Consider the following 22,403-nt stretch of genomic DNA (forward strand, 5'->3'; position numbering starts at 1 on the left):
CTCCTTTCACAACAGCAAGGAAAGACAACCTCAGCCACTGAAAGGCAACTGAGACTCCATATAGCTTACAGCTCAGATGACCTCTGCTGCCTGCACCACAGTAACGGGCACACCTGAGACGAGGAATATGAGGGGTAATGCCTCTTGAAATAAATATTCAAGTTAAGGTAAAATTCTCCAAATAGAAAAACAAGGATGCTGGATCTGGTACTCACCAACAAGGAGGGTCTGGTTGAAGTAGTGACAGTCAATGGCAGCCTGGGCTGCAGTGACCATGAGATGGTGGAGTTTAGGATCTTGTGTGGGAGGAATAGAATACCTAGCAAGGCCACATTTCTGAATTTCTGAAGGGCAGACTTTGGCCTCTTCAATCAATTGCTAAGGGAAGTATCATGGGAAAGGGTACTAGGTGGTAAAGGGGCTCAAGATAGCTGGTCAGCATTCAAGGACCACTTCTTCCAAGCTCAGGATCAGTGTCCCAATGAGTAGGAAGTCAAGTAGGGGAGCCAGGAGACCAGCATGGTTAAACAAGGAACTGCTGGGCAAACTCATACAGAAAAAGAGAATCTATGGATTACGGAAGGAGGGGCTGGCCACTTGGGAGGAATATAGGACAGCTGTTAGAGGATGTAGGGAAGCAATTAGGACAGCTAAGGCCTCCTTGGAACTTAATCTGGCAAGTCGGGTCAAGGACAATAGAAAGGGCTTCTTCAAATACATAGCGAATAAAACTAACACAAGAAGCAGTGTAGGCCCACTGCTGAATGAGGTGGGTGCCGTGGAGACAGAGGATATAAAGAAGGCAGAGGTGCTGAATGCCTTCTTTGCCTCTGTCTTTACTCCTGCAGACTCTCCCCGGGGGACCCAGATTCCTATAGCCCTGGAAGGAGTCAGGATAAAGGAGGAGTTTGCTTTGGTAGATGAGGATTGGGTTAGGGATCAGTTAAGCAATCTGGACATCTATAAATCGATGGGTCCAGATGGAATACACCCACAGGTGCTGAGGGAGCTGGCAGAGGTCATTGCTGGGCCACTCTCCATCATCTTTGGTAAGTTGTGGGAAACAGGAGAGGTACCTGAGGGTTGGAGGATGGCAAATGTCACACCAGTCTATAAGAAAGGAAAGAAGGAGGACCCGGGTAATTACAGACTGGTCAGCCTTACCTCCATCCCTGGAAAGGTGATGGAACAACTTATTCTTGACACCATCTCTAGACATATCAAGGATGAGGGGGTCATTAAGAGCAGCCAACATGGCTTTACCAAGGGGAAGTCATGTTTGACCAACCTTATAGCCTTCTGTGAGGAAGTAACTAGGTGGCTGGATGATGGTAGAGCGGTAGATGTGTTTTTTCTTGATTTCAGTAAGGCATTTGACACTGTCTCCCACAGCATCCTCACAGATAAGCTAAGGAAGCGTGGGCTTGATGATCAGGTAGTGAGGTGGATCAAGAACTGGTTGAAAGGAAGAAGGCAGAGAGCTGTGGTCAATGGGGCAGAATCTAGCTGGAGCCCTGTGACTAATGGAGTTCCTCAGGGGTCGGTGCTGGGACCAGTGCTGTTTAATATTTTCATCAATGACCTGGATGAGGGAACTGAATGTACCCTCAGCAAGTTCGCTGATGATACTAAACTGGGAGGAGTGGCTGACACACCAGAGGGCTGTGTTGCCATTCAGTGAGACCTTGACAGGCTGGAGAGCTGGGCGGAGAGGAGCTTGATGAAATTCAACAAGGGCAAGTGTAGAGTCTTGCATCTGGGGAAGAACAACCCCATGTGCCAGTACAGGTTGGGGGCTGACCTGCTGGACAGTAATGAAGGGGAAAGGGACCCGGGGGTCCTGGTGGATAGGACGATGACCATGAGCCAGCAATGTGCCCTTGTGGCCAAGAAGGCCAATGGCATCCTAGGGTGCATTACAAAGGGTGTGGTTAGTAGGTCAAGAGAGGTTCTCCTCCCCCTCTACTCTGCCTTGGTGAGGCTGCATCTGGATTATTGTGTCCAGCTCTGGGCCCCTCAGTTCAAGAAGGACAGGGAATTGCTTGAAAGAGTCCAGTGCAGAGCCACAAAGATGATTAAGGGAGTGGAGCATCTCCCTTAAGAGGAGAGGCTGAGGGAGCTGGGACTCTTTAGCTTGGAGAAGAGGAGACTGAGGGGTGACCTCATCAATGTTTACAAATATGTAAAGGGTGAGTGTCAGGATGATGGAGCTAGGTTTTTTTCAGTGATGTCCAGTGATAGGACAAGGGGCAAGGGGTGTAAACTGGAGCATAGGAGGTTCCATGTGAACATCAGGAAAAATTTCTTTACTGTGAGAGTGACAGAGCACTGGAACAGGTTGCCCAGGGGGGTTGTGGAGTCTCCTATGTTGGAGATATTCAAGGCCCACCTGGACAAGTTCCTGTGTGATGTACTCTAAGTTATCCTGCTCTTGCAGGAGGGTTGGACTAGATGATCTTTTGAGGTCCCTTCCAACCCTTAGGATTGTGTCATGCTGTGAAACAAATGTTATTCCTTCCTTGGAGTCACTAAAGTTTCCACGACTACACTGAAGTATGGCTATGGCCTTTGCGACATTCTTATATTAACCAGAAAAACAGTGTGTGCACAATGACTTTACTAATATTAATAGAGAAGTTATATTTTGTGACTGATTTTTCATTTATATTAAATGGCAAACACATACAGTTTAGCAAAGTATTTTCCAGCAGCTTAATACCCACATAAATGATGTTTCGTAAGTTATGAAAGGGAGCTGCTACTGATCACCTCCTATCACTGGGTAAAAACTCACTTATTTAATAAATATACGTAACAAAAGGAGTTATATTTTAGTATGTCAGTAAACACCATCTCATACCATTCACTTAAAAAAGCGAGCTTCAGAACTGTCAATTCATCCATTGGTATCATTAAAGAACAGGTTTAGGTTGCTTCTTAGCCAACCTTACCAATGATTCTCCCTTAAAACATAACTTTTATTTGGATTCCGTATACACGCAAAAATCACAGAATTCATCTTAGCTGCAACACATATTCATCTAAAAGAAACACAGGCAACTGGTAAATGACCCACTAATAATGTACTTGCTAATTCTCTCTTTGAGACTGGATAGCAATAAGCATTTTAAGACACTAAAGAGGTATAATTAGTTGTAGGAACAATTAAAGAGTAATTACTGGCACAGCCAAAAAAAAAAAATAAATCAAAAGCACTACTATAATTAGGTTCATTTGTTTCACCTGGAGAGGAAAAAATCCACAGTATTCTGGAAAATAGTGCAACTTGATTAACATGATTTTTTTGACATTACTACAGTTAGGAAATGAAGTCACAACTGATAGCTTATTTAAAAAAGAAAGAAATTTTATAGTCCTCTCTACATAAAGGTCAGCTACTCTCAGCTAACATTCCCATGTACTGTGCTTTCTAGAAACAGGCTTTTCTTCATTTCCATTTAATGCTACACATAATTGAAAGGACAAGAGATGCTAATTTGATCTTCCTAAATGTCACCCACTGAACAGCAAATGAGAGCTAAAGCAGGTACATTTCTGATGTTCACACCTTTTCAAGCCCCTACATTAATCAGTGTCAGGAGATTTCCAAGTATTTTGTTTCACAGGTCTTGCAATCGATGAAACATTTAGTCTCCAACTACTGGCCTGTTACACCTCATTACAGCATGGAAAAGTTAAAAACAATTCTTAATGACCAGGACACATTCAAGAGCACTGGCTGACTACCACTGCATAAACCCAGAGCTCAATCTTTAGAAAAGGGCTGTTAAAGCTATCAGGGTCAGAACTCGACTTACTGATGATGTTCTTTTTTCTCTTTTCTTTTTTGTTTTTGTCTTTTAAAGAATTTGCTCAGCTTTATATTGCTGTTTGTGCAAATGCTTCAACAGCATTTTAAAGCTAATTCCTATTTTAAGCATCGTCAGTAAGAAATGTTACAGTAAGCAAACTGCATACTCAAATGTACTGAAGAAGGGAAAATTGTAATACTGAGTTGAGGGACTTCACCATAAAGCTGTTAAAAGCGATTTCAAATATCTCAGGGAATACAGTAACAGAGGTCAATTTTGAGTGATACATTTTTATGCCACATCCTCTTCCCCTGAGTTGGGCTCTATCTCATCTCTCAATGGAGGGAAGGGACACCATGGAACATTCCCATAACGCTTTCAAACCATGAAAGACTCCAAAACAGCCTTCTCAATCATTGAGTCAGTGTAATTTTTTCACCAGAAGCTGGCTTCCTACAGAGATAGTTGATGCCCAAAACCTGTCAGTGTTTAAGAGGCATTTGGACAACACCTTTAACTTCTGGTCCCACTGAATTAGGCAGTTGGCCAAGATCATCACTGTAGGTCCCTTCCAACTGAAATAGTCTATTCTATTTAATTATTCCATTAGATGTCCACAGTTTACCTGCATTAGCTTGTTAAAGCTAATTAACTAGCTAGAGGCTAGTTTCAAAGAACCATATTCCAATATTTTTCACAAGCATACACGTGAGTGAGTAACCCCTCAGTGATGACGGGGCTTATTATATGGGAATGATCTAAGAGAAGACTCCTAACTCTGTAACTAACTGCTTTTGCTACCAATTCATGTGTGGGCTGTCATTCTGTTCATTAGGAATGATAGCTCTCCTGAATGTACAAAACTTTGCTGCTGTATTCTTTTAGGAACATCTCTCATTGTGATTGGTGGACACAACAGGGAGCTAAAAGGGACTGTCAGACAGGGAACAAAGTAAACAGAACTTACTGCCAAGAACTGCCAGCTCCAACTGTTCTCAAACACGGCACCTGTCACAGGCAGCAGCACACCCATTCTACTCTGTTGTGCCCATGAGGGTCCATGTTTCATCAGCTGAGGGGCACAGGGCTATGGCTCATTTCAGGTATTATTTGAACTAACTGTTACAAACCCAGCCACCAAATGAAGCCATTTCATGCAGGGATTCCATTCAAGAAGGAGGAGACAGTGCAATGTAGATGAGTAGCTTCTCTGCACCTGTGGCAGCTGATGTGGTGTCTAAGCCAAATTTAAAGCTAAGAAGACCTAGCAGAGTAAAAAGCTCAAATTCCTCCTAAAAAACAGCTCTTAAGAGACTATTTGCAGTGGGAAAAGTTTGTGCAAAGGGTCATGTTAAAGCCCTGTGCAAGCGCAAAGGAGAAAGGTTTTCTTCTCTGCTGCCAGAAAACATAACACGTTTGATTCTTACAAGGAAACTTACTGCTTTCTCCAACATCAAAACAGGTTTAAAACATTTTATAGTTCTTCACCATCCTACCTGCAGTGCTACACGAAAGCAGACAAAAGAGGTTTCTTTAGAGCTGACTTGATCACATGCTGCTGCAGGTGATGGGCTCCTGCCAAGCACCACCGCACTCTGAAGAAACTGTTTTTATCAGTCAGACTTTGAAATGGGCATTTATATTCATTGGACACCTCTCGGTATTAATACAGAGGAGCATGCACCCTCTCTGCATCAGTATAGCTGAGATACAGGGGATGTATTTAGGCATTATTCATGGATTTATTACTTACAATTAGAGCTTTTGGACCAGATCTTCAGTTGGCATAAACTCAGCGCACCTCTATTTAAATTAAAGGCATCATGCTAATTCACACAAAATCATGCTCTGTTCTCAGAGTCTCTAAGGATTACCTACTTGATACATCAGTTATTTTAATTAATTAAACTAGTTGAGACTCTTTCTTAGTAAATTATAAGCCTTCTATGATATTTATTCATTAAAGAGCTCAGACCATTAGGCAATACTCACATATTGTCTTTCATTCCTTTTTTTTATTGATATATCTCATCACAACTTTAGAGCTACATTATAAATCTTTCCCATACAAAGTCTGCATGGGAAAATACTTTTTGCTTAGCACTGACTGATTAATGTTCATTTTTGTGTTTCTTGCACACTGAAAGCTTCCATGCCTTTGAAGAAATTTTTAGGGAAATGAAACATGGTGGATGAGCTCTGCTGCATCCTTATTTCATAATTACTGTGTAGCTACCAAGCTGATGCCAAGCTCATATTTCCTAATGCTCAGAAATATTAGAGCTTTAAAATACTGACCATCATGTTGCCCAAAAATTTTGCTCTGCTTAGTTTTGCCTTTCCTAGACCTCTGATTTTGTAACTGTTTGATTTATTAATACACACAGCATGTTGGGTGTAATATCTTTGTCTTACATATTCCAAAGGGTGAAGTACTATGACCATGAAGATTGGTATTAATTTTTATTGGTGGGGGAGCAGGGTTTTGCTAAAATTTCAACAGTACAGCTTTATGGTGTTCTATAGCAAGAGCTTTGTTACATAATTTGCTCAGTTAGACTACAGGCACAGAATCCCTGTTAAGACAATATTAGTTTATTAGTATATATTAGTAGGTATGGAGTAGTCTGGAAAACAATATTTTTCTTATTGTGAATCACAACTGCATTATGATGAATCAGAACTCATTTTCATTAACACAAGGAAAAGATTCATCTCTCTTACCTTTTATTTCTGTCTTCTATCTGCAAGATATAGACCATATCATCGGTAGTATGAAGCTTGGAGCTGCTGTCTCCCCATTTCAGCTTCAGGCTTTGAGGACCTGCAGCAGCACACTCTAACCGAGGAGGTGAGGGTGGTAATGGCCTAGTTTTTGCTTTAATGAAGTGGCTAAATGGTCCAGCTCCTATTTCATTGACAGCCTGGATCCTGATCCTAAAACGAACAACAACAAAAAAATGTTAAATAAAGTGCTTTTATGAGATTCTTGGTATAAAAAAGTCTCAATAAACAAAGCAGCCTTCTGGAGCAGACTGCTCCATCACTAACACACTGGACACTCCCAGCTACCAGTGCTTTGCTTTGGCAAAATATAAGGCTCTGTAAACATAACAAGTATTACCATCCCGTTTATATTGTAAGAGCTGCATTGAAGATAACAACTTTGTTCCAGTATTTAAAGGATGGTATAAAGAAAATGGAGAGCCCCTTTTTAAGAGGAGTAATGGGCACAAGTTATCCCAGGGGGGATTCCAGTTGGACAGAAGAGGAAAATTTTTCACAATGAGAACAATCAGATATTGGAATAATCTCCCCAGCGAAGTGGCAGATTCCCCAGTATTGGACACTTTTAAGATTCAGCTGGACAGGGTGCTGGGACATCTTGTCTAGACTGTACTTTTGTCAAGAAAGATTGGACCAGATGATTCTCAAGATCCCTTCCAACATGGTATTCTATGATTCCATGAAATGTGGTAGAGGCAGAGGGAAGAGAGATTTGGGTAAGCAATCTCAGAACCTAATGACAGTCCCTTTAACCACATGAACAAGTAACAAGAGTGGATACAAGTGCAAGCTGGATAACATGAAGTGTGTAACTATGAATAAATAAAATGCAGAAGTGTGTTGTGGATGTCTAACAAAGGTGATGGACCTTTCAAATTTAGGTGAAATCATTAAGCAAAAGCACTGGTGTCATTGCCATGAAACCCATCTCCATGTTGGTAAATATCTCTGAAGACAAAAGAACAGTATTATTTTGGCGTGTGCAGCATCTCACAAAGCACATTATTTAAGTACATGAAACTCTACCGGAAAGAACTAGCCAAGAAGGTTAAATTCACAAACCATCTACACATCTTACACAAACTGTGGAAATACTGACCATCAGTGAACTATATGTTAGATTAAATAAAAGTTGGACTGAAGCCACTCCCTCACAAGATGCACAAAATCTCTCAAGCCATTTGAATCGCATTAAGGACATTCAGAAGAAAAGCACGCCAACTACCTACCTAGTCATAAGAAGTTTTAATTCAGAAATATTCTTAAGATTGAGCCAATCTTCTAAATTCTATTTCTTTCTTAAGATAATGACTTCTGGCTTCTGCTTTGTCACTTTCTCTTACCTGTCTGCACCTCAGTTTAAGAACTTGCACAATGAGAATCTGCTTATAGGAACGAGTGAAAAGTCATCACCTTTTACTGTGGTAACATCAACAACAATATTTTAACAAAAATGTGAAATATGCATTTTGAAAGAGTTTTGAGGACAGTGTAAACAGAAATATTGGTACAGATGAGCCTGAAAGGCTTCAAAAGTTTGTTGAATCAAACTGAAAATAAGAGAAAACAGGATGGGCAAACGAGTTAGGCTTTTATTTTTGTTTTTTTTTTAGACAGTTCAGCCTAGTTTGGATAGCTGGATAGATGCCATTTACTCTGGAAATCCTGTGCACAGCAGACCAGTATTTTCTCATGGGAAAGGACTCTGCAAGAAGTGTTGCTTCTTTTCAAAACTATTAGCCATCAAGAAGGCAGAAGTTCCTGGGAAAGGTGGGAGGGGCAGAAGGGAGAAGGGCAGAACATGGTATACCCCTACAACTGCCTGCTTCAGAGAAAGAAGAAGATAAATAGAACTGTCTGTGGTTGGCATAGCTAGCTATTTTGATTGTAACAAATCAGGACAAGCCATCCCCGCAGATCCCCACTCAGACTGCATTGTTCGGGGGCTGGAATAAGACTTAATTTTACACTCTAAAGCATAAATTTTGTTTTATAACCCACTTAAGCATTGCTAACATGAGCATCCATGTGCACTTTTCTCTCTCCATCTTACAATATCTTTTCTTCGATACTGTTTAGAAATCTAAAATGTCTAGAATTTTTATTCCTGAACCAAATTAAGTGTTTCTATTAAAATTTAATAACGCTACTATGTATTTCTGTAAACCATGTAACTTCAGAAGAAAACAAGCATTCTGAAATATCAGAAGTTATTCTGCAGTGAAGTATCTCAACAGCACAGCACAATTAACTATGGAGAGCATTAAGTGAAGCTTGGGAACAGAGTGTAACAGAAAATTGGTATTTCTGTTACTGTTTAATACTTATTTATTGTGGAATATTTATTAACTCACTTCTAGTTATATCAGTTCACAGAAAACTGGTCCAAGTACTATTACCCTAAAATTGGAGCTTACAGAGCTACATGGCTATGTCAATAAAAACAAAAGACTGTGGAACTCTCCAACATACTTCTGAAGCTGCTCACCAGCAACCATGTTTATACAGTGCTTTTGTGAGGCATCTGATTTTTGCAAAAGTAATGCTGATCTGCGTCTGACATCGGAGAAGTCCTCTTGAAATCAGCCCTACATTGGCAGAAGCATGCCCCAGTTCCTCCTGCCTTGAATGTATTTTGGGATGCAAATCCTTCTTGTGGCATGTTGGCTGGATTTTCTACTAAGACACAGAAACCATCAAACTTTGAGCCCATCTCAGCAAAGAGCCTGCAGTTTGCTGGGGTATACTCAGAGTTGTTCATGTATGGTTATTCCCATACAGAAGCTGGAAGTAGCAAAGCAATGCCAGACCTCAACTAGCAAGTTCAATGGGGTGGACACATGTAGACATGTTGTTAGAATCACCACTATGTAAAACAAGGTTCATTTCCAATTTTGGTCTTGAATTCTTAATAGCCAAGACTTGCTTTCAATTTCAGGTTCCCACAAAAGCATTGACAGTGAAATTCCAATGCAACCAAAACATATTAGCCCTTTGCTGATTTATTTCAAATTCTGCTGAAACTTCAGCAAGAGTTCAGAGTCTCAAAGCCAGTATTTGGCTTGTTTAGTCTAGGAAAAATATGGCCTGGAAGACAACACATTTGCTGCTTTTAAACACAGCAGGGGATAAACTTGTGACAGAGAAAAGAGCCTGTTGAGGTAAACAAAGCTGACATGAGAAAAAAAAACATTGTGAACACATTTAGAGAATGAAATCAGTGATGTTCTGCATCAGTCCTTTGATTAAAACAGGAAGGGCAAAAAACCCATCATGTTTTAGCATACGGCTTGATAAACATCTTACAGATACAGATGTTCCCTGGTGAAAGACAGGTGTCAAGATAGGCTTGAAAAAGAAATATGAGTTAACAATTGACAGCAAAACCACTTTGACATGTCTATTTTCATTAGGAGAAAAATACTTCAAACTATAGGTGAGATGCTTTTGCAACTCCACTGCAGTCACTTGTCTTCCCTGATAGGCATGACATGCAAGATTTGAGGGTTTCTTTCTCTTATTACAGAGCTTCATATATTATTATTTCTGAGTAATCATCTACTGGTTTGTGCTCTTCATAATATTTTTTTTTTTTTTGGTAGGAACTTCGTTTCACAATAATATATAGAACAGCTGCAGTTAATGCTTGTGCTTTAGCCTTTTCATTCGGATCAGAGATAACCACACTCCCTGACTAAAAATACATTATTTTATTTGCTATGATGCTTTTTACAAAATAATAAGAAAGCAAAAGAAAAAAAAATTCAGTATAATGTTAGTGTAACAACACTTTTCACAGCACCAGGAGTAAGAGCTTCACAGACAAGACTGCAGCATGATTATAAAGAACAGTAATGTCCTGCCCATCCTTTCATTCTGTATCTCCATTTCCATCCTGACAAGGATGTTTCCCTGAAGGAAGCTGTAGACAACCAAGAACCAGCTAAAAAAGAGACTGAAGTAGGAAGACTTCAGTGAAGAACTTAGACGGTCCAGTCTGGCTGTCTTGACTAGGTTGCTCAAAGCTCTCATTTTGCTTTAGATGTTTTGACTCCTGCTATGAGGAGAAACCAGGGAGTAATGACACTGCCCAGAGATGATGAAGTTCCATGGCTCAGTGGCCAGTCAACAGACAAACTCATCAACTTCTTATTAGGTTTATTTGGTTTTTGATTAGTCTGCAATCAGTTGGGTTCCCTGGTCTGGCTTACAGTAAGATCACATAAGTACCAGTGCCAATGCCAATGCCAAAGCAGAGAGTGAGAAACGTGTGAGAACATACAGATGGAACAGTCATGACAACAGCAACCTGAATTTGCTCAAACTGTTGTGCAGCTTTACTCATGTGTAGTAGTTTCACAAACACTTTGAACTGGCGTAGAGCACAGCTGCTAGAAGAGGTGGTGCTATCCTTTTCTATCCCTTCCTTTCTTCTCTGATCATTTACAATGTAAGAAGTATGATTAGTTTTCAAAAAGACCAGTTTTTACAGTGTGGAATGGTGTAATAGCCCTTAGATGGCATAAAGGAGGACACAATGCAAGAGGCTTCCTTCGACAGCAATGCCAGATTAAACTGACCACAAAATTAGGATCTTAAATAAACACAGAAGACTACTAGAGAAAACTTTTACTTCATTACTGCCTTTGCAAAAAAGGATCACAGCATTACAAGTCACTGAAGAACTGGCAATAAAAATGATAACATATTGACATGTCCTGGATTTATGAGTGATCAGGAACAGAGGGGTTCTGAATCACCAAATTCCTATTCTGCCTTTTTTTTTTTCCCAGCTTTCTAGAGGTATATATATATATAAATATATATATATATATAAATACATAAATAAATCTACATCTTTAGTTTTTATTACATGGTTTTAAAACCTAAATATTTTAGGCAAAGATCAGGAACTACAGTACTAGGCACTGGAAGCAACATAAGCTCCCCACTTTAAATAACTTCTAATATACATATTTGTGTATTTGCTACAAGAAGTTCTCTGTTTTGGGTACATGATAAAGTCTGAGAAATGAACTTTTGATTAAAACTTCACAAGACCTGTGGGATTTTGACACTGAATACAAACAAAAAAGAAACATGTTACAGAAGATCTGTACTATGTCTAATTTTACAACTGGGCAATCAGATAATTGGATTTCAGTTTTTATTAGAGCAGTACTTTAAATAGAATTTCTTTTGTCACATCTTCTGCTGTATTGCTGTTCATTGCCTGCACTGAACCGTATTTTTATTTTAATTGGCAGTTAGGGAAAAAACATACGAGCCTGAACATAATAGTAATACTAAAATGGTGGCAATGTCACTTAGAAATTTAGACTCTGAAGAAATATGAAGAAATTGGTTTAAAATTCACATTATCTTTTTACTCATCTCCATGTGCTAAGCCAAAAAAAAATAGCTGCTGCTATACAAATAAAAGTTCATTGTGTGCACATTGCTATCCCCTCACTGGGGTCAATATCGTTTGTAATATAAGTCCCTGAAACAGTAACACTATACATCTGAAAAACCAGAAGATGTGACATTGTAATTTTAGTACTTTCCCATCTTTAAAATTTATTTACCTACCAGTGTAACCTCACCTTCAAAGAGCAACTTAAAAAGGTCAGAGATATGCAAGGAGAGGAGAAAGAGGAAGAAGGTGGGGATGAAGCAATATTTAAACATGAACTACCGCAATTCATTCCATAAAGGAATTATTGCAGATTTCCATTCTCCCCAGGTTGGTTGGTTTGGTTGCTGGTTTACTTGTTTATTTAACTGAATCCATATGCCATAAACATTTTCTACATAAAATTAAAGTGCGTGATCTCATCCTCAGAGTTTTGTACCACATCAAAAAAAGTTGTACTCACCGGTATGAGGTTTCTGGCAGCAAATTAGTGATAACATAACTTGTAACATTCCCTACTGGAATGCTGATGTCACCCAGGTCAATGTTGTATGATGTAATCTCAGCTCCATTATTGCATGGTTCTTCCCAGTTCAGTACAAGGCACACAGAGGGTGAATGCTGACAGGCATCCACATGCTCATCCTCCAGCACGGAGAGCGTACAGACTGCATCAGGCACAGATGCGGGGATTCGGCAGGTTACCACATCACTGTAAGGTCCAGCTCCTGCCTGGTTAATAGCCTGTGTGTAAAAAAACCCCGTATTTTTACAGGATAAATATTCTCTTTCACATGTCTATCAAGTTCATAATAACGAACTGTGCAACCTGGAAGAGTTGCAAGGATTTTTCAGAGGAAAAGTACTGCTAGCTTATTCTCTAAAGCAGGACTCATGCCTGCTACTTAGAAACACTAGGTTCTCATGAATGGCATGTAAGGGACCATACTACCTTCCCTTGAGCTGAGTTTGTCCTGATACGGTACAGTGTGCTGCTAGCCCACAAGGTACAGCCAGACCTCATGACAGGATATTATATACAGGCTGAGCTACAATGAGGTCCAAAAGGCACAGACCTCTGAAAGCAGCTTCCACATTGCCCAGCATTGTCCACCATCCTTACTTCCTCTGTGCTTGGAAAAGTGAGCCCAGATTCTCCCACCAGATGAGAATTAATTAGAAAATCCAGGTTTACAACGTTGCCAGTAGAACTATGATGGCAATGAAAGGACACATCAAATAATTGCTTGATTTCTTATCTATGATTAACTGTAGTAAATGACTTATTTCTGTTATGCATAATACAAACGCAAAGCTGTGTTCTGTTTCTCCAGGAGGCATTTTGTTCAATTGAAGAAAGAGATAATAAAGTTATATCTGTCAGCCTTTAAAAAGCCCTTCAAAACAAATCCTGCTCCAGGGTCATCTTTTATTTGGTGAAGCACTCCTAGAGCTGTTAAAAGTGAGCCTTGTTTTGTGGTCTGCCAATGATATTATTTGTCTTACCTCTAAACCAGCGTTTGGCAATCTGTATCTTGCTCCAAGCAATTTATTTTCAGTGGTGCTTTTAACTGCTTTATTGGTGAATCTCATCATCATAACCAGTGGGAATTTCATTATTCTTTTCTTCCTAGATACTTCTCCCCACCACCCCTAAATGACACAATATTTCCCTTTGCAGAAGTCACAATTTTTTTTCAGGAATATTCATTACAGGAAAAAAGCTGAGCAACAGTAAAGACAATTGTCTGCCCTGCAGTTATATATGCCTGATTGCTCAATTCTCTCCTTTTTATTGAGTTACTGTAGATTGAGGTAGCAATACTGTGTGTTTATTGGAAGGCAAAGTCAATGCGGTTTGGAGTATCTTCATTTCTAAAAAAGCAAAAGATTTTTCTTTTAAAGCTGCTAACAGATAAGAAAACAAGCTATTAACCTCTCATTTTTGTTTTAAAAGACTAAAATTTCTGTAACTATTTAACTATCCGTCTTTGTCTGCTATACATACTTGGTTCTTCTTTTGTGTGTAATTGTTTAAAAGTTCCAGTGTATCTTATAACAATCATATAATACACAGATGAGATCCAGAGGATGAAGCCCTCTACAAAGTAATGCAGGGGTCACTGACGGACTTCAAGAAAATGTCTTGTACATTTCATTTAACTTCTGCCTTTGAATTAGATATGGGCTGTGTTAAAAGCTGGCTACAGTTGTGCAACATTTTTGTGGCAGGTAATTTAAAATAAATGCCCACTTGAAATCAAAGGTGCTATAGAGCCAGCTGTTTCCATTTTTAACATGAAAATCTCCTTCAGCTCCCTGCTGCTCACCGCAGAAGTGGTCTCACAGTCTCCTTCCTGCCCAGTGGATGTTGAATGCTTTCCCTCTTGCGCAAACAAGAGGCGCTTTCTGGCTCAGACTTCCAAGGCACTCACACATGCTCTTTCAATTCGCCTTCCTCAACAGTGCAAGGTAGACACTCAGCTATGACCAGAAAATGCAGTTGAGCGTACTTAGAGCTGTGGGGCCCTAGCTCTTTGGCTGCTGGCCAACTGCTCAAAGGCTACTTCATAAATAAAAAAAAATAAAGTTAAAAAATCTATGTCCTGTTAAAAAAAAACCCAACCAAACCCAAGAATGAAACACTCGACAGAAGCATGTTGTCCTTGATCAAAGAAATAATCCTGGGTGGCCCACATGTTGCCAGTTGGGTGGATACATGAACTTTTGGTTGGGTTACTGGTGGTATTCTGTCTTCACATACAAATAAATCTTGTGGAAAAGTGTCTTGGGTAAAAAGTATTTTTACTTCACTCCAACTTACTTTATTTTTCATTTATTTTTCAGTAGACTTAAAGGAGAAATGCTATATTTTTATTTTCATATATATATAAAAGAAACATATTCTGCTACTTTTTATTGAAAATAACAGGAGAGAAAGAGATCAAAGAAAAAGAAATCATACAGGGACTCTGTATGAAATCCTCTCTTACAAACCTAAGAGAAAAAATTATAAAGATGAAGACTCACTTTCTGGCAGTTACCACCTCCTATATACGTTGGAATCTACTCAGCTGGTTCGCTTTATTTGATAAATGAAACAGACGTTGAGTTTACTATTTAAGCTAAGAGAATCTTCAACATTCAGTTGGGAGGTAGATGTTACATCTCATTATCAAGAAAAAAACTTTTTTTTTTTTTTTCTAAAACATAATTCTGGTCTAATACCAGAGGGCAAAGTGGCTGTTAAAAGCATTATTTACTGAAATAAATCACATGATACAAAAGAGCAACTTTTGAGAGGTAAAAGTCACACTGATTCTCTATCACTTTGAATTGTGCAGAATCTAAACTGTTCAGTTATACAGCAACAGTCTGCATTATTTAAAATAAACATACCTTCTGACTCACAAAACACATAACCTCATAGTGGCTAATGATAAAACTAAAAACACAGTGGAAAGAAAACATTTACATCTTAGATTGCAAAGCATGCAAAACCTCGTAACTTCCATACCTGTAGCCTACAGCAGTAATGCGCTGCCGCTGACAATTCACTGATTTCAAAACAGGTATCTGTGCCATTATATACCGGTTCTAGAGATTCCTCATCTTCTCCCCACTCTAATCTGTATTCAGAGATGTCAGCACCAGAACATTCAAGACTCTGCAACACAAATATTTATGTGGTTCAGTTCAGATCTCTGTGTTTCGCTGCGTATGGAATAAAGTACATGGGAAACAAACCAACCTATTTTTTAAATTAATACACCATTACTGCTGTGACGGGAAAAGCGCTGAATTAGTTTCTCTATTAGGTTACTGAAACAGTCCAATTCTGCGCAGAAATTACCTGACAGGAATTCACAGAAACGAGAAAGTGTACACAGCTACTTTGCTTTTCATCTGGATACTCAGGAATAAATTGTCTCTCCACTGGCTTGGCAGAAACACAATTGTGCAGAACACAAAAATCCCATCAATCTAGTGTAGTCTAGCCGAGTGATCAAAACACAGCTGTTGAAGAGCTACCTGTCAATGCTGAAGTAGTTACTCACTGAGAAAACTTACTGAGAAAAGAACAACCTCAACAACTGAAAAGCTTGTCTGCAGTTTTCAGTGAAAGTCTCCCATCAAGCAAATGGTCCTGGTATGGGACACGGGACTGTGGACCTGGGTACATTAATGTCCACAGCGACACTCCTACGGGTTCCATATGTCCTCACGGCAATGCTTTTATCATCCTGAAGTCTAGGGGAACATGGAATAAATACCTGAATTTGCTGGAGATGAGCTACTGCAGCAATAATGACAAGGTTCCAAAACGAAAATACTTAGTGTTTTTACCAGAACTACCTAGAACTGCACTGTGTGGCTTGAAGCAGCTCAGAGAATCACTGCTCTACGTGCAGAACTGTGGCCTAGGATATGACAAAGACTTTGTGATTACAGCATGCAAGGAGTGATTTTCAGTAAATAGATCCAGGGCATCACTGCACGCCACAGTGACCAGCCTCTGCACGCACAGGGGCTTCCCTAGCTCTGCCTCTGAGCATCCGGCTATTTTAGTAGCAGCATTCAGAACTGCTAAGCCAGTGTTTTAAATCAAGGTGCAAAAAAGGTACAGTGGGCACCACGGTGTGCTCTGTAGCCAGACAAAAAGCTCCACAGTCCTCCACTGTTTTTCCTTCATATTCATATCAGCCAAAAAATGGTAGACTCTTTAAGAAAACATAACCATTGCAAACCACATTACTCCTTCCACAGCTTCATTTTTAGCTAGAACAAACAAATATATCCTGCATATAAACACAGAGCCTACCAGAAACACTGCTGCATTGGCTCATGGCTGGGAAAAGCAAATGCCTGTACATTCATACTCTTACTAAAAGGTAGCATTTAAAAGTTCAGTGTAACTTCTAGCTTAGTGCCACAAAATGTTGCAAGAAATATTAACAAATATCCTCAACCTACACAAACCGCACCTACTCCACTATAAAATTAAACTCAGTTTATGTTTTTATCTAGAAATGGTTGTTAGCACAATTTATTTATTTGAGCATCTGATGAATGTTACCAACTTCTTTCTCCCAGGGGCATCCCTTTATGGAAGGACCCAACTGATGCATGGCTGGAACGGCTGCTAGGTTTTCAAAGGCAGTCTATGACAGAACTACAGCCCCACTGCTCCGTATCATGTTCTTTATGACAACGTCTTTCCTTTCTTCCTTAATTACATGTTTTTCTGTTGTTTTGTTTTTGTTTTTTTTTTTAGTGACCCTTATTAACTTCTCTCAGCATTTCAGATAAGACTGATTTTAAGAGTCCAATGTCCAAGGTTCTGCAGAATGGAGAAGGAATGAACACAAACTAAAACAAAAGTAAATATTTGGGGAAGAGACAAACACTTTTGAGGAAAAAACGTACATCATAAGCATTTGTGCAGTTATTTTCGTACTGGAGACTCCAATTGCAGCCAAAATCAAATATTTGCCTTCACAATTCCACCCTAGGACATGCTGACATGCTAAAAGGCTGTAGAGAGCATTTCTACCCAACCAGCCCTCTGTCATCTGATGCCAGTATAGGGAGGTCTTGTGTCTGAATCCTGATTATGAGATGCCTCATAATCAACTTTATATAATTTTTTATGGAGAAAAGTAGAGAAGACGATTTTCTACAACAGAAGAGTTTCCACAAAGGGTTTTTTTAATACAAAAAATAGTTCCAAACCACTGAATAGCTCTCAATCTAGCTTTCAAGTGGCCATATTAGTTTGGAGAAGCAAAACGAAAATGAAACAATGAGGGCACCCAACTTACCTCCCAGCTTATAAGTACACATGTGTCGGACAGAAAGGACAGGGAAGGTGCTCTGCACTGGCCAGGCGGTCCTGCTGCTGTGGTGACTTCTGTAGCTTCTGAATATGGCCCGTACTAGAAGGGAACAAGGTGTCTGTACATTAATATATAAGCATACACCCATCTCACATTCTTCAAAGGCTTTCCAAGAACAGCACACAAACTTGCAAAAAACTTTCTCAAAGGTAGACCAGGCTTCCAACATTCGGCACCAGAGCTCAGTATGAGATAGGTGAATTACCGCAATGTTAAAAGGTGAGGTAAGTTCAGGTATGAGCAGATAGCATGTAAATCCTCCTAAGCGGCAATGAGTGTCCATGAGAGCCTAAGCCACCTCCAACTTACCTAAGAGTGAGAATGTGCACTCAGCAACTGAGGAACAGTTTGTGTCCCTCTGCCTTACCTTAATGTGTTCATATGTCTGTGAAATAGTCCAGCATAACTGACTTCTCGTGGATGTTAAGAGCGAGCACAGCAACAGTAAAGCACATACTGGAGTCCAAATCCAGCTTCTTTTATATAAAATGCCTGCTACATGTTAATTACGAATGGTCAGCATGTGATGGAGCCCTGGGTTCAACATGCAGGGGCATGATGCACACACACGGCCTATGGCCTAGCTCCACAGGCAGCTAAGCCACCTGCCCAGACAACTTTTGAGCCCTTGGTAGAAGAGTAATTTAAATGCATGTTAGCAAAAGAAAAGACAATTTTCAAGAGTCTGGAAAACTGTCTTCAGCCAGCAGTGTGAGGACGGGAGAGATAACAATAGAAATAGCCTTTTTCTGAGGCTTCTTGAGTGGGATAATGAAGTTTGTTCAGCACATCCCCAAGCTAATTAAAAATCATTCTCCAGAACAAAGGAACTTTGCTGGAAGCAATGAGAGGAAAAACACTGGGATTTACTTATTCTGGAATGCAATACTAGCAACTATGAAAAAAATGAGCCACTACAAGTGCTGAACAACACTGAAATTATGAACCCCAGAAATGTATGAACCTCAACAAAATGTATCAGTATTTATGCTATTAAGAAAGGCCAAAACTGCTCACTTTGTTTGAATTACAAAGAATGCACACTCCAAAAAATCTCATTTATTGACTACTTCCGTTTTCTGAATGGGAGGAAGTTTGCAACTGGTAAAGGACACCCCCCTATATTCTGCATCTCGGTTGGTAAAAAGCCCCAATCAAAACCCAAACCAGACACCTCATTTAACAAAGGGTAGGACCAGAAATGCTTTGCAACTTTAAACACTGTTTTACCATTAAAGCAAAAGGAGAAAAAAAAAAAAAAAAAGGCAAGGCATCATATATCCAAAACTACAGGGTGGGCAATGGCTTCCATTCCAGTAAGTAAATCCAGTCTTTCCACATGTATTTACTTTATGTTTCAAAAAAAAAAAAAAAAAAAAAAGGACATTTTAAAGACAAAACAGTTTAACACTCTTGCATATTTTTCTAATACCTAACTTAAGTTTTAACAAAACTCTTCAGGAACCTGCTTAGTGAGGTTCCATGGGATATAGCTCTAGAGGGCAGGGGGGCCCAAGACTCTTGGTCAATATTCAAGGATCACCTGCTACAAGCTCAGGAGTGTTGTGTCCCAACTAGAAGGAAGTGCAGCAGGAGGGCCAGGAGACCTCCTTGGATGGATAAGGAGCTGCTTAGGAAAATTCAAAGGAAAAAAAAGAGGCTTATAAAAGGTGGAAGCAAGGACAGGCAGCCTGGGATGAATACAGGGATGTTGTCTGGGAAGCTAGGGACCAGGTTAGGAAAGCTAAGGCCCAGTTAGAATTAAACTTGGATAGGGATGTGAAAGATAACAGGAAGGGATTCTATAGGTACACTGAAAATAAAAGAATATGGACAACGTGGGCCCCCTCTGGAAGCTATTGGGAGAACTGCCTACCCTGGATTTGGAGAAGCCTGAGGTTCTTAATGACTTCTTTGCCTCAGTCTTCACTGGCAAATGCTCTGATCACACCACCCAAGTCTTGGAAGGCAGATGCAGGGACTGTGAGAATGAAGATCTTGGGCCCACTGTAGGAGAGGATCTGGTTCGAGATCATCTTAAGAACCTGAACATGCACAAGTCCATGGGACCTGATGAAATCCATCTGCAGGTTCTGAAGGAGCTGGTGAATGAAGTTGCTGAGCCACTGTTCATTATATTTGAGAAATCATGGCAGTCAGGTGAAGATCCCAATGACTGGAAAAAGGGAAATATAACCTCCATTTTCAAGAAGGGGAAAATGGATGACCCGGGGAATTACAGACCAGTCAGTCTCACCTCTGTGCCTGGCAAAATCTTGGAGCAGATTCTCCTGGAAGGCATGCTAAGGCACATGAAAAACAACAAGGTGCTTGGTGACAGCCAGCATGGCTTCACTAAGGGGAAATCCTGCCTGACCAATCTGGTGGCCTTCTATGATGGGGCTACAGAACTGATGGACAGGGGTAGAGCAGCTGATGTCATCTACCTGGACTTGTGTAAAGCGTTTGACACTGTTCCACAAGACATCCTTGTCTCTAAATTGGACAGACATCAATTTGATGGATGGACCACTCAGTGGATAAAGAACTGGCTGGATGGCCACACACAAAGAGTTGTGGTCAATGGCTCAATGTCCAGCTGGAGACCAGTAACGAGTGGTGTCCCTCAGGGATCGGTGTTGGGACCGGTCTTGTTCAACATCTTTAAAGGTGACATGGACAGTGGGATTGAGTGCGCCCCCAGCAAGTTTGCCGATGACACCAAGCTGTGTGGTTGGGTTGACACACTGGAGGGAAGGAATACCATCCAGAGGGACCTTGACACGCTTCTGAGGTGGGCTGATGCCAACCTCATGAAGTTTAACCATGCCAAGTGCAAGGTCCTACACCTGGGCCGGAACAATCCCAGGCACAGCTACAGGTTAAACAGAGAAGAGATTCAGAGCAGCCCTGCGGACAAGGACTTGGGGGTGTTGACTGATGAGAAAATGAACATGAGCCGGCTTCAGTGTGTGCTCACAGCCCAGAAAGCCAACCGTATCCTGGGCTGCATCAAAAGGAGCATGACCAGCAGGTCGAAGGAGGTGATCCTGCCCCTTTACTCTGCTCTCATGAGACCTCACCTGGAGTATTGTGTGCAGTTCTGGTGTCCTCAACATAAAAAGGACATGGAACTGTTGGAACAAGTCCAGAGAAGGGCCACGAGGATGATCAGGGGACTGGAGCACCTCCTGTATGAAGACAGGCTGAGAAAGTTGGGGCTGTTCAGCCTGGAGAAGAGAACGCTGTGTGGGAGACCTCATAGCAGCCTTCCAGTGTCTGAAGGGGGCCTTACAAGGATGCTGGGGATGGACTCTTCATTAGAGACTGTAGTGACAGGACAGGGGGTAACAGGTTAAAACTTAAACAGGGGAAGTTTAGATTGGATATAAGGAAGAAGTTCTTTACTGTGAGGGTGGTAAGGCACTGGATGGGTTGCCCAGGGAGGTTGTGAATGCTCCATCCCTGGCAGTGTTCAAGACCAGGCTGGACGAGGCCTTGGGTGATATGGTTTAGTGTGAGGTGTTCCCACCCATGGCAGGGGGCTTGGAACTTAGTGATCTTAAGGTTCATTCCAACCCTAACTATTCTATGATTCTAACTCCATGTAAGTGAATAACTTTAAACCTTGTTATCTCTGTCATAAAGATTCCCTTGGAATAAACACATCAACATCCATGTACTCTTGCTGGGACTGCCTTTATAAAAGGCCTTTGGAAAGATGCTCTTACAAAGCCAAGTGTAACTGATTCAAACCTGACTGAATCAATAAGATCTTCCAAGAAAAAAGAAAGAATTTGATGGGAGGGGAATATATAGAGGTCTTCTCATAAGCAGATACGACTTTTAGCAGGGATTTTGCACATTTTGGTGCAGCTGATTTTGGCCAGTCAAATCATATTACTAGATAAAACTTCCTTTTAAAAGAGTACCAGATTTAAAACTGCAGCTCTTCCTCCGAAGTTCCTTTAAGCATTTCTCACTTCATTTTCTTTTGCCTATCTCCCTATCACCTATCTGATCACCAGCATTAACACAGTCACTCTCCATCTTGGACACAGTACCACAGTGAGAAAAAGTCAAAGCACATTCTGGCACTCTGCACGTACCCCACCATCATTCAGAGCTCTCACTCTGAACCGGTATGTTGCTCCAGGAAGAAGGTTGCTGATGGTGCACTCCAGATCAGGCCCATGGTACACTTCAGAAACTACTTCCTCAGGTTCTGTCATTTCTACACTATACTCTGAGATGGGACAGCCACTTTCTGATGGAGGGACATCTAGAAAGAAATCATATCATTCATTAAGAACAAAGGATGCATGCCAGGAAAGGTAATTTTTTATTTCATATACCACAGAAGTACATGTGCGTAGATATATACCTGCACATATATCTACACACATGCACACTACCAAAAATGATTACCCTCTTCAATAGATGCCTTACCTGCAGTATCTCATCCATGCACATGATTGAGAATTTTAAAGC

At 40.5% G+C, this 22,403-nt stretch overlaps 1 protein-coding gene across 1 annotated transcript in view; it reads right to left on the reverse strand.

The window, feature by feature from the left end:
* Positions 1–22,403, reverse strand: part of FNDC3B (fibronectin type III domain containing 3B) — a 208,635-nt gene that overhangs the window by 21,171 nt on the left and 165,061 nt on the right. The window contains exons 19-23 of the mRNA XM_057411515.1: positions 22,022–22,194; positions 17,838–17,951; positions 15,533–15,682; positions 12,479–12,759; positions 6,537–6,749 (exon numbers count right to left, since the gene is read on the reverse strand). Coding sequence (XP_057267498.1) covers positions 6,537–6,749; positions 12,479–12,759; positions 15,533–15,682; positions 17,838–17,951; positions 22,022–22,194 — 931 coding nt within the window. The remainder of the gene's footprint in view (positions 1–6,536; positions 6,750–12,478; positions 12,760–15,532; positions 15,683–17,837; positions 17,952–22,021; positions 22,195–22,403) is intronic.

Source organism: Pezoporus wallicus, unplaced genomic scaffold, assembly GCF_028554395.1.
Source record: "Pezoporus wallicus isolate ANWC-B61680 ecotype Strahan unplaced genomic scaffold, APGP_CSIRO_Pwel_v1 contig_6899, whole genome shotgun sequence".
Lineage (NCBI taxonomy): Eukaryota > Metazoa > Chordata > Aves > Psittaciformes > Psittacidae > Pezoporus > Pezoporus wallicus.